This window comes from Acinonyx jubatus, chromosome B4, assembly GCF_027475565.1.
Source record: "Acinonyx jubatus isolate Ajub_Pintada_27869175 chromosome B4, VMU_Ajub_asm_v1.0, whole genome shotgun sequence".
Taxonomy (NCBI): domain Eukaryota; kingdom Metazoa; phylum Chordata; class Mammalia; order Carnivora; family Felidae; genus Acinonyx; species Acinonyx jubatus.
In genome coordinates, this window is record NC_069387.1 from 127923954 (window position 1) to 127938957 (window position 15004).

Genomic DNA, 15004 nt, shown 5'->3' on the forward strand with positions numbered 1-15004 from the left:
GGAGCGCCTGGCAGGATCAGGACCAGAGCAAGAGCAGGACCACGGAGCACAGGTGTCATCGGGTGAGAGGGGCACTTGTCCGGGCACACGGGCACCCTCCTGCCCGAGGGCTCACCCCCAGAGGCAGGTGCAGGCGGCAGCCGTACTCACCATGAGCACACACGCCTGCTTCCCATCCATGAAGCCCTTAGGAATGGAGTTTGGTGTCAGGATCTCATATCTGAGCGAAAAAGAGGAGCCTGGTCAGCCATGCTTGCACCGGACCCTTGCTTGGATTCCACATGGCCTGGGGCGCACGGAGCGGAGGACAGGCCCTACGGGGCAGCACAGCTAGGCTTCTCTCCCCCACAGTCTCCCGACGAAAGAAGACATTTGGCAAATCCCACCCTGCTCTTTTCTTAGGCTGAAGGGCACAGAAAGGCCGCCTGCGTGTTTTCCAGAAAGTGAATGGAAACTCACGTTGGACTGTTTCGGCCACTCGAGGGCGAGCTTTAGGTTGGGCTCCCCGATTGCTAACTGCCCACTGTCCGCATCTCTAACCCGGGAAGGCCGCGCTCCCCTTCTCCCCCAGGGTGCTGCAGGGCCTCTAACGCGTGGGATGGTCCCAGAAACAGGGCTGGCACTGAACGCAGTCGTGAGGCAAACAGGACGGTGTCATCGACGCCCCTCTCTGTGTGCACGGCCAGAGGCTGCAGCCCTCTGCAGTCTCCATTTTTCTACAAAGTTCCTCTAACACCCCAGTCTCCGGCTGATTCCTTTTGAATTTCTCTTCCTGGTTCCTCCAACAGCAGCAAAGCCTCCCAATCACTAGGAATAAAAATCCCTTCCCACACAGAGGGCGGCACAGAGAAGGAGCGGGAGCGGGCCGGACCTCAGCTCTCTGTGGACGGGGACACCGCTCCCTCGCCCAGGTGCCCTGCCCCCGGAGACACAGGCTCCTGGCCGAGGCTCACCGCTGCCGGAACTCCTGGAAGACCACCCTGTTGGGAAAGCCCTGGCGGCAGATGCGGATGCCTTCCAGAACCCCGTTGCAGCGCAGCTGATCCAGCACCAGGTGGGGGTCCAGTTTGCCAGCCTGGAGAAACAAATAACATGCATGTGGTCTCGCCCCCATGTGGAGAATTGATGGAGAAAGGCCGGGCAAGGCCCCCCTCCGGACTCAACGGGAGAACAGCCCCCGGGAACGGGCATCACTGTGGCCCGCGGGTTTGGACAGCCACGTTACCCGACCCAGGTCTGGGAAAGGCCACAGAGAGACGGTGTGCCCAAGCAGGAAGGCGGCTACGATCGCAGCCGGGGCAGGGCGGGGGGCGGGGGGGGCCTTCACCGAGGCTCTCAGGGTGTGTGGGGAGGAATCAGTTCTGCCCGGGGAGACAGACAGACAGCACCTTCTTCTCGTGGTTGGGGATGATGCAGCGGACAAAGTTGGGGTTGGTGTTCCGCAGCGTGGCCATCAGCTTGGCCAGCTGCTCCTTGTAGAGCTGCCCCACGGTGCGGAACATGCCCTTCCGAGTCTTGAAGGCCCCGGGCAGCGCCGTCTCCGACATGCCGGCCACCTGGTCCAGGCCGATGATGCGGTCCACTGTGGAGACCACCCAAACAGCACATGAATACCCAGTGGTCCTAGCGGGGGGGGGGGGGGGGGGGGGGTTGAGGGACAGGAAAGAGACGGACAGACACCTGGACAGAAGGAGGGGAGACTCCGGAACAGTGGGACCACTTCTACTTAGAATCTACACAGAGAGCTGAGATCAACCTCAAACGTTCAGCAAACTTGATGTTGTGAACAGGAAGCAGGAAAGGGTTGAGAGAGCCGGCTAAGCCATTAAGGGGGACGGTCTACTGGCCAACCCCACATTCACGTTAACCATCTTCAGCCCACTGTGGAAGCTTCTATTCCCAGAGAGATGCGATAAAGCTTCCAGGCTATGCCGCTAGGCTGGTTCTAAGGAGGTGTTAAAACCTGACCTGCAGAATCCTCTAGTCCCATGGTCCCGTTAAAAATACGAACAAACAGGGGCACCTGGGTGGCTCAGTCGATGAAGCATCTGACTCTTGGTTTCAGGTCATGACCTCACGATTCATGAGCTCGAGCCCCTCACCGGGCTCTTACACTAACAGTGCTGAGCCTGCTTAGAATTCTCTCTCCTTCTCTCTCTGCCCTTACCCTACTAACGTTCTCTCTTCCTCTCAAAATACATAAATAAACTTACAAAAAAAATTTTTTTAAACCCAACCAAACAGACAAAAAAACAATCAGTGTTCTGAATTCCCACTGACCTTTGCCGTGAAGCTATCTGCCATTGTCTATAGGACTCTGGATGATTCCCTCTCTGTCCGGGAGCCTCCCGTGCAGAGCTCCCTAAACCAGGGACCCGGGACAGCATATGGCGTCAGGAGCAGAGAGGTCTCAGGAACTAGTGCTGACAACGCATATTCTGAAGTCTGAAGACCCCCTCCCGCCCTTGCATCTTGCCAGGTCTCCCAGCTCATGGGTCTTCATCGTCTAAGACACCCTCCGAGGAAGCAGCCCTTGCCGCCAGGGTGCACGCCCAGAGCAATGAAGGAACTGCTTCCTCCCAGGTGAGACCAAAGTAACCAGCAAACCTCACCAAAGTGGCCAGTGATTTGAGGTCAGTTTTAAGCCAAGAGCCAATGCTAACGTTGAGGGCTTCTGCTACTGGATATAAAAGCTAAGGCTTCTGTGCCAAAGTCTGCTTCCTATTCCTTTGTGGCCAGACCTCTAATATTTATTTGAAGACGGCAGAAAGAACAGGTGCTCAAGACCGAAGCGGGCAGTGAGGACAGACTCGATGATCCAGTCGATTAAAATGGGAGCCATTTCTGACCTTAGGAACCCGGGGCCCGTTTTACCGGCTACAGAGGGTTTCCCGCGAGCGGGTGGCTTGTGGCCACTCAGGTTGCCCGGAGGAAGGTCGGATGTGCCCCATAATAACCGGCCGTTTCATGTGAGCACGTCCTGCCCCCTGGAGGCCCGGCCCAGAAGGGGCAGGCCCTGGTTGAGAGCGCTGCACGCAGGCACAGATGCGATTTTAGCCTTCAGGTGCACGTACGCGGGGCAGGGGGCGCACAACACCTAAGTCTCATGCTGAGACAGCACAGCCATTCAAGCAGCGTTTCACGAGCATCTCTGCACGTGCATTTCTGAGAAGCATATGAATTTTCACACTTGCTGTTTTCCGCTTTCAAGATCCATACAGATCAACATCGACAGCCTGCCCGCGAGCCGGGGACCGGACTGGGGAAGAGGACAGTCAGGCAGGAAGAGCCAACGGGGGAGGGCGGGGGCGGGTAAGAATATCTGAGCAGAAGCGTGTCTCACACAGCCCCGGATGCGGCACACACAAGGGTCACCCCTCCGGGTGGCCAGTCACCTGGTTCTAGGTGGAGAATGGGAAAGCGTTGATAGAAATAGGCTCTCTGAGTGTTCTGCATCTCTGCAACAGAGAGGTTAAAGCAAAACCAGGCAGGAGGAAAGGAGGAACGGACGGAAGCAAGGAAAGAAAACAACTCCAGAGCCACCGGCCTGCCAAGGAGAGGCGGAAACGCAGTAAAGTGCGGGGGGGGGCGGGCGGGCACCTGTGTGGCGAGGCTTTGGGCCGCCTTGTCATTCCCGCGGGTGGAGGCCACCCGGCCTGCGTCAGGCGGACCCCCGCCCCGTGTCCTGGGACCGCAGGGGAGGCGGGAAGAGGGGGGGGGCGCAAAGGGCGTACCATCCTTCCACAGCTCCGAGACGAACTTGTCGGAGGACTGGTGCAGAAGCGTGGCGATGTTGTCGTTCAGGGGGTCCATGTTCTTCATCAGCCACTCGTCGGCTTTGTAATCCACCTGCAAGGGTCGGGGCCGCGCGGGTCACAGGCTGCTCTCACTGCGGGCGGGTGGGGAGAAGCCTAACAACGCCAACACCCCCTGAGCTGGTATTTCCTTCCCCAAGAAAGAAACTGAGGCGTGGCAAGGGCGGCGTGACACGGGAGGGCGAAAAGCTGCGCACAAGGACATCCAGCAACGGGGGACTAAGAGATCTATGTTGCAGCCAACGTCACAGAACAGTCTGTATTATTATTATTTTTTTTTTCTAATACAAACATAAAGAAAACAACCCTAGCAGGACATAACCAAAGTGTTCCAGTGTTTCTTTCTGGCAACAGAACAAGGACTTTTGCGGTCTATCTACCTATCTATTTACTTATTTTGTTTTTTCCAGGACGCCCGAGTTTTCTCTGAGCTTGCACGGTTGTTGCCTTTTCCAAAAAACGTGAATGGGCAATCTGCTGTACTTTCACTGTGAAGCTCCCCGAACAGTACAGACGGCGTGCGGGCCACCTTGGCCTCCCGCTTCCCAACGCACAGCACCGCGCAGAGGTGACCCCCGCTCTCGGGCCACTGCTCCTCCGCGGCCCCTTCTGGAGGTTCTCCCACACGCGCACCGGCGATGAGGTGTGTGACCCTGGCTTCTTGTTCCCTAGGAGCACAGTCACCTCCTGGGAGATGACAAAAGCCGCAGGGACGGCGTTGTGGCCACCTGGGCACAGCCGGCAGGCTTGTCCCGTTAGCTGCGGTGCCGCAGCCCAAGCGTGGACACATGTGGACACTTTCGTCACTCAGGCTCGCCCCAGCGGGCTTTCGGGGGTGCCCGCTATTTTGCGTTATAAATAATACTCTGCAACAAGAGCGCGGCGAGCGTCACTGCACGTGCATTTCTAACAAAGGCAGGGGTGGAAATGCAGGTTCAGGGACATTACCTTAGGCGGCTATAGACACAGGGTTTTTTAATGAGTATTTTTAAAGGCAAGAGCTGCGCGCTTCAGCAGCTGTAGGGACCAGGCGGGCCGAGCGGGAGCGGCCAGGCAGCGTGGGGCCATGGGCAGGGGCAGCAGGCGGGGACCAGGTGTGGCTCAGGGTCAGCTATGCAAGCTGGTGGCTCTCCTCGCCTGATTCGCCACCTGCTCGGGCTGCAATGACTAATTAGGAGCATCAAGCAAGCGACACGGAACTTGCTGCAACCAGCTTTATTCTACGCACAGACCCCTGTGGACTCGGGGTACCCTCTTCGGTTAGGGATGAAGGCAGCTGTGCCATTTTGGGGCCGAGCAGGCTCGGTGATGACCAAGCCGTCACCTACAGTGGTGGCCCTGAACCAGGACGACTGTGCCCACCCCGTGTTTGGCGAAGCCTAGACATTTTCGTCACGTCTAGGGAGAGTGCTCCTGACCCCTGGTGGGCAGAAGCCAGGAGTGCTGCTAAACATCCCACAAAGCACATGACGGTCCCGGGCGACGCACGTGGTCCAGCCCACAAGGTCAGGAGCACAGAGGCGAGGTGGCCCTGCTCCACAGCGCTGACCTGTGCCGAGCACCGGGCTTCGCAACCTCATTTAATACACGTCACCGTGCACGACAGCGGTTACCTATTTCCCAGATGAGGCTCAGAGATGTTGACTGGCCCAAAGTCACACTACTTAACGAGTGACAGAGTTCTAGTTTAAACTCCAGAGTCGAGGCACACTGCTGGGTGAGTCACTAGACAAGCAGTGCCCCCCGCCCCCCGTCCCACTCCCTGGGCTGCCCAGCTCCTCAGCCTAGACGGAAGCATCTCCACCTGTCCGGCACCTTTCCGTGCAGGTGCTCCCCTCACCTTGCCTGCGTAGTGGATGATGCAGAAATCAGCTTTGTCCTTCAGTTGCTTGGGCTTCTGGAACTTGGGGTGGGTGCCCTGCTCCTGTACCACCTTCTCCACGAAGCTCTTGTCGGTGGCTTTGGGGAACCAGCATTCCTCATCCAGCAGGGCCAGGATGCCAGGGGGACCAGCCTGGAAAATGCAGAGCATCACACAGGTGAAGCCTGACCTGGCGAGTGCACCCTACCCCTGCCCTCCCGGGAAGGCAAAGGTCAGTATTCAGAAGCCCCAGAATCTCAACAGAAGGTAGACAGCGTGTGCCCTCACACTCAGGGTAAAAGAAGCATTCGTGAAACTCGATTCAAGAGTTCTAGGTTAGGGGTGCCTGGGTGGCTCAGCCGGTTAAGTGTCCGACTTCAGCTCAGGTCATGATCTCACGGTTTATGAGTTTGAGCCCCGTATCAGACTGTTGGCTGTCAGCACAGAGCCCGCTTGGGATCCTCTGTCTCCTTCTATCTCTGCCCCTTCTCGTCCCTCTCCCTCCCTTCCTCTCTCTCTCTCTCTCTCTCTCAAAAATAAACATTAAAAAAAAAAAGAGTTCTAATTTAAAAAGAAACTTCTGGGGTCTAGTCTGTGGTTGACACACCTCAGCCAGATGATCCATCATGGAGTTTCTCCAACCTAGTGCACTGGAAATCCCCGGTAGGTCTGATGGACGTGTGCCATGACCGCATGCCCAGAGGCTGTCCTCACAGGTGCCTCTGCCCCTGGAGTCACCCCGAGACACCACCCCACATGCTGTGTCTGCACCACTATGTGGTGAGATGCAACACTTAGGTCAAGTCCTCCGAGGAAGCCCCAAGTACACTCAATTGATAAAATCAGAAAGTGGACTCAAACACCATGGAGAGTGGCTGACAAGACTCAAAGCCAGATGGGATCTTGTTCATTGGAAAACTCGACTGATTCAAAAAAACAAAACAAAAAAACCAAAAAACCCCCAACTCATCACAAAAGTAAATTGCTTCACGTTAGGATCGTGGGGTCTTTTAACCCCTGCTCCCCGCCTTGACCAGTGGTTTCAAATGCACCAACTTCTTCCTAGGCTTTTCCAACTACTTAGCAGTTCGGGGTAACTCTGGTCTACACATTTTCAGTAGCCCAGGACTCCGGGAAGATGTGGGTTCATTCAGCACTTTAACCCCATCGGGAGGGAATACAGACAAAGAAACAGCTCAGGCTCCAGTAAAGAGCACACCCTGTCCAACCTAGACCCCAAGGGCACCTGGCAAGAACTTTCACTCTGACGTGAAGGAAGAGGGGCAGCTCTCTGGTCACCACCACCCACCAGCAGCCAACGCTCTGGGGTGGGAGCTCTGGTGCTGAGCTAGTCCTGAGGGGGGCAGACGGCGCTTCAGCACCTGTACGGGGAACAGCACTCCACGCCCTGGGTCTGCACAACCTACGCTGCCGCAGAAGCATCCGCGGATAGGATGTTACGACCTAAATAAAACCAAGCCTGTTTCCTTAAGACAAAGGCTTGTCGCGCCCGCCCCTTAGGCAAACACTGGGTGGCCTTCTGGGACCGAAGCACCAGCCGCATCCCCACCTGGTCGGCAGCTGGGCGAGGGTCCCAGGCCGCAGGTCTGAGCCCATGACCTTATTCTTGCAGGTGACACCGCCAGGGAGAGGCACCGGACACGCCCCCCTCCCAGCCCCCACGGCCAACACGGCGTGTCCTCGTGAGGGGACGAGGGACCAGCCGGGCCTGAGGTCTGGCTCTTACTGGCTTCTCGATGAGGTCGATGCAGGGCTGCAGGTCGAGGCCGAAGTCGATGAAGTTCCACTCGATGCCCTCGCGCTGGTACTCCTCCTGCTCCAGGATGAACATCGTGTGGTTGAAGAGCTGTTGCAGCTTCTCGTTGGTGTAGTTGATGCACAGCTGCTCGAACGAGTTGAGCTGCAAGGAGGAGACCACGTCAGAGGGCTGCCCGCCCGCCGCAGAGCCACAGCGCCTCGGGAAGGGCGGGACGGGTGTTGAGCACCTCAGCGCTGGCCCCGGGGAGCCCGGATGGGCGGGTGCCTTCCCTTATCAAACCCAGAGCGGGGGCTCCTGTGGACCTTTCTAGCAGCCTGGCAGAACCTCTCTCAGAACAACGTTTGAAAATGGCTAAAACAGTTTGCGAAGAAAAGAAGTCCTGTTGAAATGCAATTACCCAGTACCGTGACATACTAATGACATACATAGCAAGCACAGGCTGTGGGCGTCCTAACTTGCAACATTTTGAAGCGGATGAACATAAATGATGGTACAATGTCCCCACAGCAACTGCTGTGATGTGCAAACATCTGATTTCCACCGGAGACAGACCCCAAGCGCTGCTCAGGCAACTGCGGTTTCGATATGTTGCTCAACTCACAATGAAAAAGAAATGCATCCCTTCAGTGACACGTTAGTGAAAAATAAAGAGATAATTCCCCACCCCCGCCTCCCAAAGCTCACGGCCTCTCCGAGATGTGCCATGGGCCCCAGGTTAAGAACGTCTGATCTACTGTAATTATCATTTTTATCCTACCAGACTTCAGTCTTCATGGGCAGAGACGGTGTTTTGTCCCAACGCCCAATAAATAGTTGCCAGAAGAGTAAAATCTCAGAAAGCATCTGCCCACAAACAGAAGGGCAGCCACACGGTCCCGCTCTCTCTAGCCCTGCTGCTTGGGGGTGGGCATGCTTATTTAAGCTTAAGATACGCCCCACTGATGTCCCCTGCCTCCATGTGAGGCAGGAGGTGGCCCGCTCAGACTCCTGTTGGGGCCACAGGAAAGAAGACGCCCGGCCAGGGAGAAGGTGGCCAAGGAGGCACGAGGGAGGAGCTCACATCAAAGATCTCGAAGCCAGCGATGTCCAGGATCCCGATGAAAGAGGCGCCCTGCCTCTTGGTCTTGTCCAGAGCCTTGTTGATCCGCAGCACCAGCCAGCGGAACATTCGCTCGTAGGTGGCCTTGGCCAAGGCCTCGATGGCAAAGTCAGCCTGGTGGGGGAAGGGAGGGGACACACCCCGGGGGACAGAGCGTCAGGTCCAGGAGCCTTTAAACCTGGTAACCCTTTGCTCCAGGAAACTCACCTGCAGGGATCTGCCCCAGAGAAACAGCCCCCAGGATGCAAAAAAAGCTTCACACACAAGTGTGTTCACTACAATGTTATTTATAATAACCAAAAGTTGAAACAGCCTACGTACCCAGCAATGAGGCACAGCATCAAGTACTTAGATATTTGCAAAAACCTTTCTAAAATAGATGGGGATTGGGGCGCCTGGGTGGCTCAGTCAGTTGAGTGCCCGACTTCAGCTCAAGTCATGATCTCACGGTTCGTGCGTTCGAGCCCCACCTGGGCTCTCTGCTGTCAGTGCAGAGCCCGCTTTGGATCCTCTGTCCCTCCCCTGCTTATGCTCTCTCTCGAAAATAAATAATAAAAAACATTAAAATAAAAAATAAAATAAAAAGTGGGGACATACTGAGGTATCTACAGAAAAAATGATAAGACGTGTGAGGTTCCCTTCAAATAATGTGCGAGGCGGGGATGGGGGAATAAGGTTAATGATGAGCCAAGACTGGCCGGGAGTCAGTGACTCGACGCTGCCCGAGCAATGGGCACACGGGGCTCAGTACCCTGTTCTATTGTGCAAATGCTTGAACAGGGTGACAGCTAAGTTTTAGAAAGAAAAAAGCCTTGCAGGAAATAAAGAGCTGCCCGATAACTGTCACTAGCTAGGACTGTGATCGTTTCTTCTTTGCTCTAGACTTTTCTGTATTTTCAGCATCTGCGGTATTCATGCAGTAGTTTCATCATGGAAAAATAAAGGTTCTTTAATGATTACGGAAATGGGGGCACCTGCATGGCTCAGTCGGTTGAGCATCTGACATCAGCTCAGGTCACGATCTCCCTGCTCGTGGGGTCTAGCCCCACATCAGGCCCTCTGCTGTCAGCACGGAGCCCGGAGCCTGCTTTGGATCCTCTGTCCCCCTCTGTCCCTGTCCCTTCCCTGCTTGTGAATGTGCTCTCTCTCTCAAAATAAATAAACATTAAAAAAAAAAAAAAGAAGAGGGGTGCCTGGGTGGTTCAGTCGGTTGCGCACCCAACTCCGGCTCAGGTCATGATCTCACAGCCTGTGAGTTCGAGCCCCGCGTCGGGCTCTGTGCTGACAGCTCGCAGTTCGCAGCCTGGAGCCTGCTCCGTGCTGAGTCTGTCTCTGTGTCCCTGCCCCTCCCTCGCGTGTGCGCACGTGCTCTCTCTCTCAAATATAAATAAACATTAAAAAAAATTTTTTTTTAATTATCAGGGAAATGAACAGTTAGTGACAACTGTGGTCTTTTCGGAACAATGTTCTTGGACATGGTGGGATGGCTCTGTACCAGTGATGGTGAGAGAGCCACCAGAGTGGGGCTACAGCGGACGGCACCCTTAGGGAAGAGCGAACTTGAGAGCATTTTTGGGAGATGGCACCACCCGCGCCGACAGAGGGGCCTGGCGGGGCGGGAGCTGGGCTCCCGGGGGAGGCTGCGGCTGAGGGACATCGCTGCCGTCTCTCACCACGCACAAGACAGCAGGCGGTGGAGAGCCAGCTTCTGGGCCCGGGCTTGGAGGGCGGCTGCCGCCGTCCTGCACCTGAACGAGCTGTGCTAGAGACACAGCAGGTTCCCGTTTCACTCTCTACCAGGACGGGACTTGCCTCCGCACCCGCCGACCGATTGGCCTCGACGTCGCCCTGGCGCAAAGAGGCGCAACTAGTAAAGGTCCCTCCTGAGCGAGGGGCCTCGGGTCACTGGGCCTCTGGCGGCACACAGACACCCCGAGGCCAGTTTTCTCATGTTCTCACGGAGGGTAAACACCACCTTGCTCCCTGAGCTGCGGTGAGGGCTGAATGAGGCACCTGGCCAGGCGCCTGGCACAACAGTGGCCCAGGGCAGGCCCCAGAGAGGCCACCGCAACGAGCCTGCTAAGGAAGCGCCCCCCCCCCCAACACCCGCCCCCCCCAAGCCCCCCCGCCCCAGCCAGGGGGTGTACCTCTTCCTTTGTCTGAGCCTCCTGCATGAACGCCCAAGGCCCCCCACCTCCTCCTCCCCCCACCCCGGCCACAGGGCGTACCTGTTCCTTAGTCTGTGCCTTCTGGACGTAGTCCCGTCCCACCTTGATGCGCGGGGTGAGGATTCCTCTGGTGAAATCTGTCACATTGATCCCCAGGAGGTGGGACACTTTTTGGGCGGCTGGTATTTTCCGAAGAGTAAGGAAGGGAAGGGAGAGAAGTTTTAATTAACCCCAAGAGAATGGGTCCCTCTGCTGGAGCAAGAGGTGGTGGCTGAACAATCATCACGGGGACGACCGGCTCGGGGCCCCTCCGCAGCAGGGCACGGAGTCCTCGGCTCCCCTGTTAGACCCAGCAGCCATGGCGACCTGCACCCTCACCAGCCACGAGCGGCCAGGAGGCACCCATCCTACCTGGGGGCCCAGCACCGGTTCCTTCGCACAACCTCAGCCACACAGTACAAGAGTGCATCCCGCCCAGGGACAGGACTACGAGGAGCCGGCCCCGATCCCGCTAAGGGGCACAACGGCACACATCCGCGGAAACGCCTTTTACGCCCAGACACCCACGTGTTCAATCTTTTCAGAAGCCCCTCAGGAGGGCACATTAAGGCTGATCGCTTAAGTGGGGCCATTTGCAGGACTCAGGGGGACAGCGGTGGCCGAGGTGTTTCACGGTCCTGACGTGTTCACGGGTAAGGCGCGCACTGAGACGGAGAGGCCGCCGACATCGCTGTTTTAACTGGGACAACTGGTTTGGCCTCCACGACAAAAGAGGGAAGCCCTGGTCCATATGATCAAGGGGTTTTCTAACTCATTCTGATGCCGCCTCCCCGAAAAAGCACTAGGGTCACGTTCACATACAGTTTACAAAGAACCCGAAGTGATAGCCAGGCAGAGATACACAGGAGACGAACAACGGAGGACGGTCTGGAATTTCTACCAGACACCTTCTCCTGAGCAAATCCAAGCCCAGACACCAGGCCCCACATTCCAGGTGAGGCGCCCACGGGTGTTACCTGTGTTGTCAGGCATGGATGCCTGGTCGGTGTTACGCTCCTTCTTGAAGACGATGTTGCCGAGCTGAAGAACTCCCGAGATGACCCTCAGCAAGCCTTGGGGTGCAACCAAAGGCAGCTCAGAACCAGGCAGGGATTGGAATAAGCCCCTGGGTGGAGGCAGCCGCTCCCCTCCCTGGGGGGCGTGGACAGGACAAGCCACATGGTGGGCACAGCCCCCCTGCAGGGCTCACGGTCAGGGCCTCGGGCAGACCTCGGCTTGGGCAGCCCTATGCTTAGATCCAAGCTCTGTTAAAACTCCTAAAACTTCTAAATCTGGGCCAAGGACGTGCGGACGTGCCTCTGGCCCAAGGGCCCACTGCCTGTTTTTATAAGTAAAGTTTTATCGCACAACATTGTACCCACCGTTTGCATATTATCTGTCGCTGAGCCAAGGTGGCTCCGACCCTCACGTTACAGAACAGGGTGTGTTCTCCCTGTCCCCCACTCTTTCGAAAACAAAGCCTGAAGGCCTCTTTGCCCTCTTTCTGGGGAAACAGGAAGACACAGGCATGCTCCACACTTCACCAACGCAAAGATCCTGGCCCCTTTCCGACGAAGCAGGAATATTCCCCTCTCAGCAAATGCAAGGACCGGAGCAGGTAAGCACCCGTCCTTTGTCCTCCTGTGCAGAAATGCCTGTGGTACCACTGGGAACAGACAACCCTGACACTCAGATACGAGGTACCGCTTCATGCCCACTCGAGGCCTTCCTCCTAGCCTCCACAGGACTCCCCGAGAGCCAGAGCCAACAGGAAGCGCTCCCCGGGCCCGTCAGCTGCCCCGTGCCTCCTAGGGCGCGATGACCAGCCTCCTGCCTCCCCTCCCTCCCCCACAGGAGGGCCAGCCTTGTACCCATTTGTTCCTCTTCTGGGATGCCCATAATCCTCATGGCCTCCATGGTCTCCTGGAACATGTCCTTGTCCTGCTGCCCTGGGATGGTGACGTGCCCGTTGGACAGGAAGCGGTATTTGTTGTATGGCTCCAACAGGAGATCAGCTGTAAGGAGGGTCAGTGAGGGGCTGTAACCAGGGTTCAAGTCAGCACTGGGGCCTCAGAGGTTTGGGAGGATGGGAGGCACCCCTAAGCCCCGAGGTACCCCCCAGAACTACGGAGCAGCCAGGAATGCCCTCTCCCCAGCGTGAGACTGACATTCACGTAGCCCCCAAGAGCGTCAGGGCCCCGTGATTCACAGAGGCAGGCTCGACCGCCCTGACTTTTCTCTGGCGTGCTCAAATCAGAAGGCCGAGGCCTCGGAAGGCTGGCGTTTTCGTTTCCCAAGCGGAACTCGTGGCCCGACCAGGGCCCGCAGCCCGTGTGCCAGGCTGCCGGCCCACTACTCACTCTTCAGGTGCTCTCCAGCCCCAGACAGGAGGTAGTAGAAGATGTGGAAGGTCCGTTCCTCCTTGGCTTGGCGGATAGCACGAGATTTCTCCAAAAGATCTTGGCAAACATTAAGGAACTGCGCAAGCAAGCAGGACGGAAGGCCACTCCCACCCGCCCCGCCCCCATCAAAAGTGGCTGGACTTTGCCAGGCAGAAAATGGCAAAATCGAACAAAAGCCAACTAAATCGGCTCCTTCCGGGGGCACAGCCTGTCCAAAAGCAGCTCTCGCACTTGGGAGCCCTGTCTGGGTAAAGAGCCCCCTCTCACAAGGGGCTGGAGCACAGAATGGTCCCACCAGCAAGGCTGCGATGCCTGTGCCAGGGAGAAATGAAGGAGCATCCACTCGAACCCTGCCCCTCTGGGAACCACACTGGAGGGTCTTCTGTCGTCCCATCCCTTTCGAAGCAGAACTCTGTCCTGCCAGTAAAGAAAAACCTGAGCTCGGGGTTGGGTGTTCCATGAGCTTCTCCGGGTACTCTTCCTGAAGCCACAGGTAAGGTGTCCTAACAGGCCCGTAAGGAGGAAGCTGCTGGAATCAGGAGGCAGCTTCCTCTCCATCAAAGTCTTGTCCCTCCCCTCTAGACGCGGGACTCCAGGCCCAGGACTCCTCTCCATCAAGGTCTTGTCCCTCCAGACAAGGTCTCGTTTCCAGACCAAGGATACAAGTCTCAATGTTGGCTCCCACGATGTAGCCATTGACATCAAAGTTAATGCGAATGAATTTGCCCTAAGGAGAGACAGATAAAGAGAATCAGAAGCCCGGTCCTCCAGTTTCTAGCTCCTGGGGTACAGCCCGAAGAGGGAAAATCAAGAGACCGTGCCCATGTCGGAGGCCAGGGGCCCGTGCAGTGCACTGCATGGATACTCAGGACTCAGCGCTGTGCTGCTTAAAGCCTGGGCCAGGACAAGATCCAGAGATGCCCAAGTTCGTCCGCTAAGGCACAGGAGTGCTCCTCGGTCCTCCATCTGGCTGTTGGCTACAACAGGACAAGGCGCGGGACCGGCAGGTAACTCCCCGCTGTCCCCCCTTGCCCCCCAGTTCTCTGCCACCTGGGCTGAAGCAGCCACGTGTGCAGGTCCCCACCAGCTGGAGCTCACCCCAGCCTACTCCCCGCCACAGGCCGGGAGGCAACCAGGTCCGAAGCTGCCTCACTTTCAGAGGTGAGAGCGGCAGCTGGAAGGCGACGTGTGCCAAAGCCGTGGGTGGGAGCCTGAGCCCCGCGAGCTGGGCATGGACGGCCACTACTCACAAATCGGGAGGAGTTGTCGTTCTTCACAGTCTTGGCGTTCCCGAAGGCCTCCAGGATGGGGTTGGCCTGCAGCAGCTGTCGCTCCAACTCGCCCTGGAAAGGAACCCGGGGATGCGGTGAAGGCCAGGCAGTGGCTCAGGTCGTCGAACCTGCTCCGCCAGGCAGGGGGCCGGTGGCAGAGCTGTGCCTACACGCCCAGCGCGCCAGGAACAGAGGGCGTTCCGGCCACGCCAGCCGCAGCCTGGCCCCTGTGTCACTCGGGAGCAACCTTCCCGCCAGGTGTTGACCTTACGTCGCCGGACTGACCGATCAGCACCCCCAGGAAGGGAAGGTGGGTGGCTCCCCCCAGCTCAACTCTGGAGGACGCGTCAGGAAGCAGCACCATTTCTCCCCCTGCGCAGAGCCCCCCACCTCCCCCCCAAGGAACAACGGCTTCCCTCTGCCCTCTCTGCCCGATACCCGACAACATTTTTTTCCTTTTCACAGGACAAGGCGAGAAGGAATCAGCTCCATAAAAGACACCAGCTCATTTCATCCATGTCCTGATAGACACGGCACTTTCCCCGCTGGACCCTGTCCCGCCACCTACC

General features: G+C 57.3%; 1 protein-coding gene across 1 annotated transcript in view; it reads right to left on the bottom strand.

The window, feature by feature from the left end:
• MYH9 (myosin heavy chain 9) overlaps nucleotides 1-15004 on the bottom strand; it is a 92062-nt gene that overhangs the window by 22708 nt on the left and 54350 nt on the right. Inside the window, exons 6-18 of the mRNA XM_027070854.2 lie at nucleotides 14415-14507; nucleotides 13828-13891; nucleotides 13123-13221; nucleotides 12634-12777; nucleotides 11740-11835; nucleotides 10784-10902; nucleotides 8517-8669; nucleotides 7424-7597; nucleotides 5656-5829; nucleotides 3735-3849; nucleotides 1389-1582; nucleotides 954-1075; nucleotides 151-220 (exon numbers count right to left, since the gene is read on the bottom strand). Coding sequence (XP_026926655.2) covers nucleotides 151-220; nucleotides 954-1075; nucleotides 1389-1582; nucleotides 3735-3849; nucleotides 5656-5829; nucleotides 7424-7597; nucleotides 8517-8669; nucleotides 10784-10902; nucleotides 11740-11835; nucleotides 12634-12777; nucleotides 13123-13221; nucleotides 13828-13891; nucleotides 14415-14507 — 1617 coding nt within the window. The remainder of the gene's footprint in view (nucleotides 1-150; nucleotides 221-953; nucleotides 1076-1388; nucleotides 1583-3734; nucleotides 3850-5655; nucleotides 5830-7423; nucleotides 7598-8516; nucleotides 8670-10783; nucleotides 10903-11739; nucleotides 11836-12633; nucleotides 12778-13122; nucleotides 13222-13827; nucleotides 13892-14414; nucleotides 14508-15004) is intronic.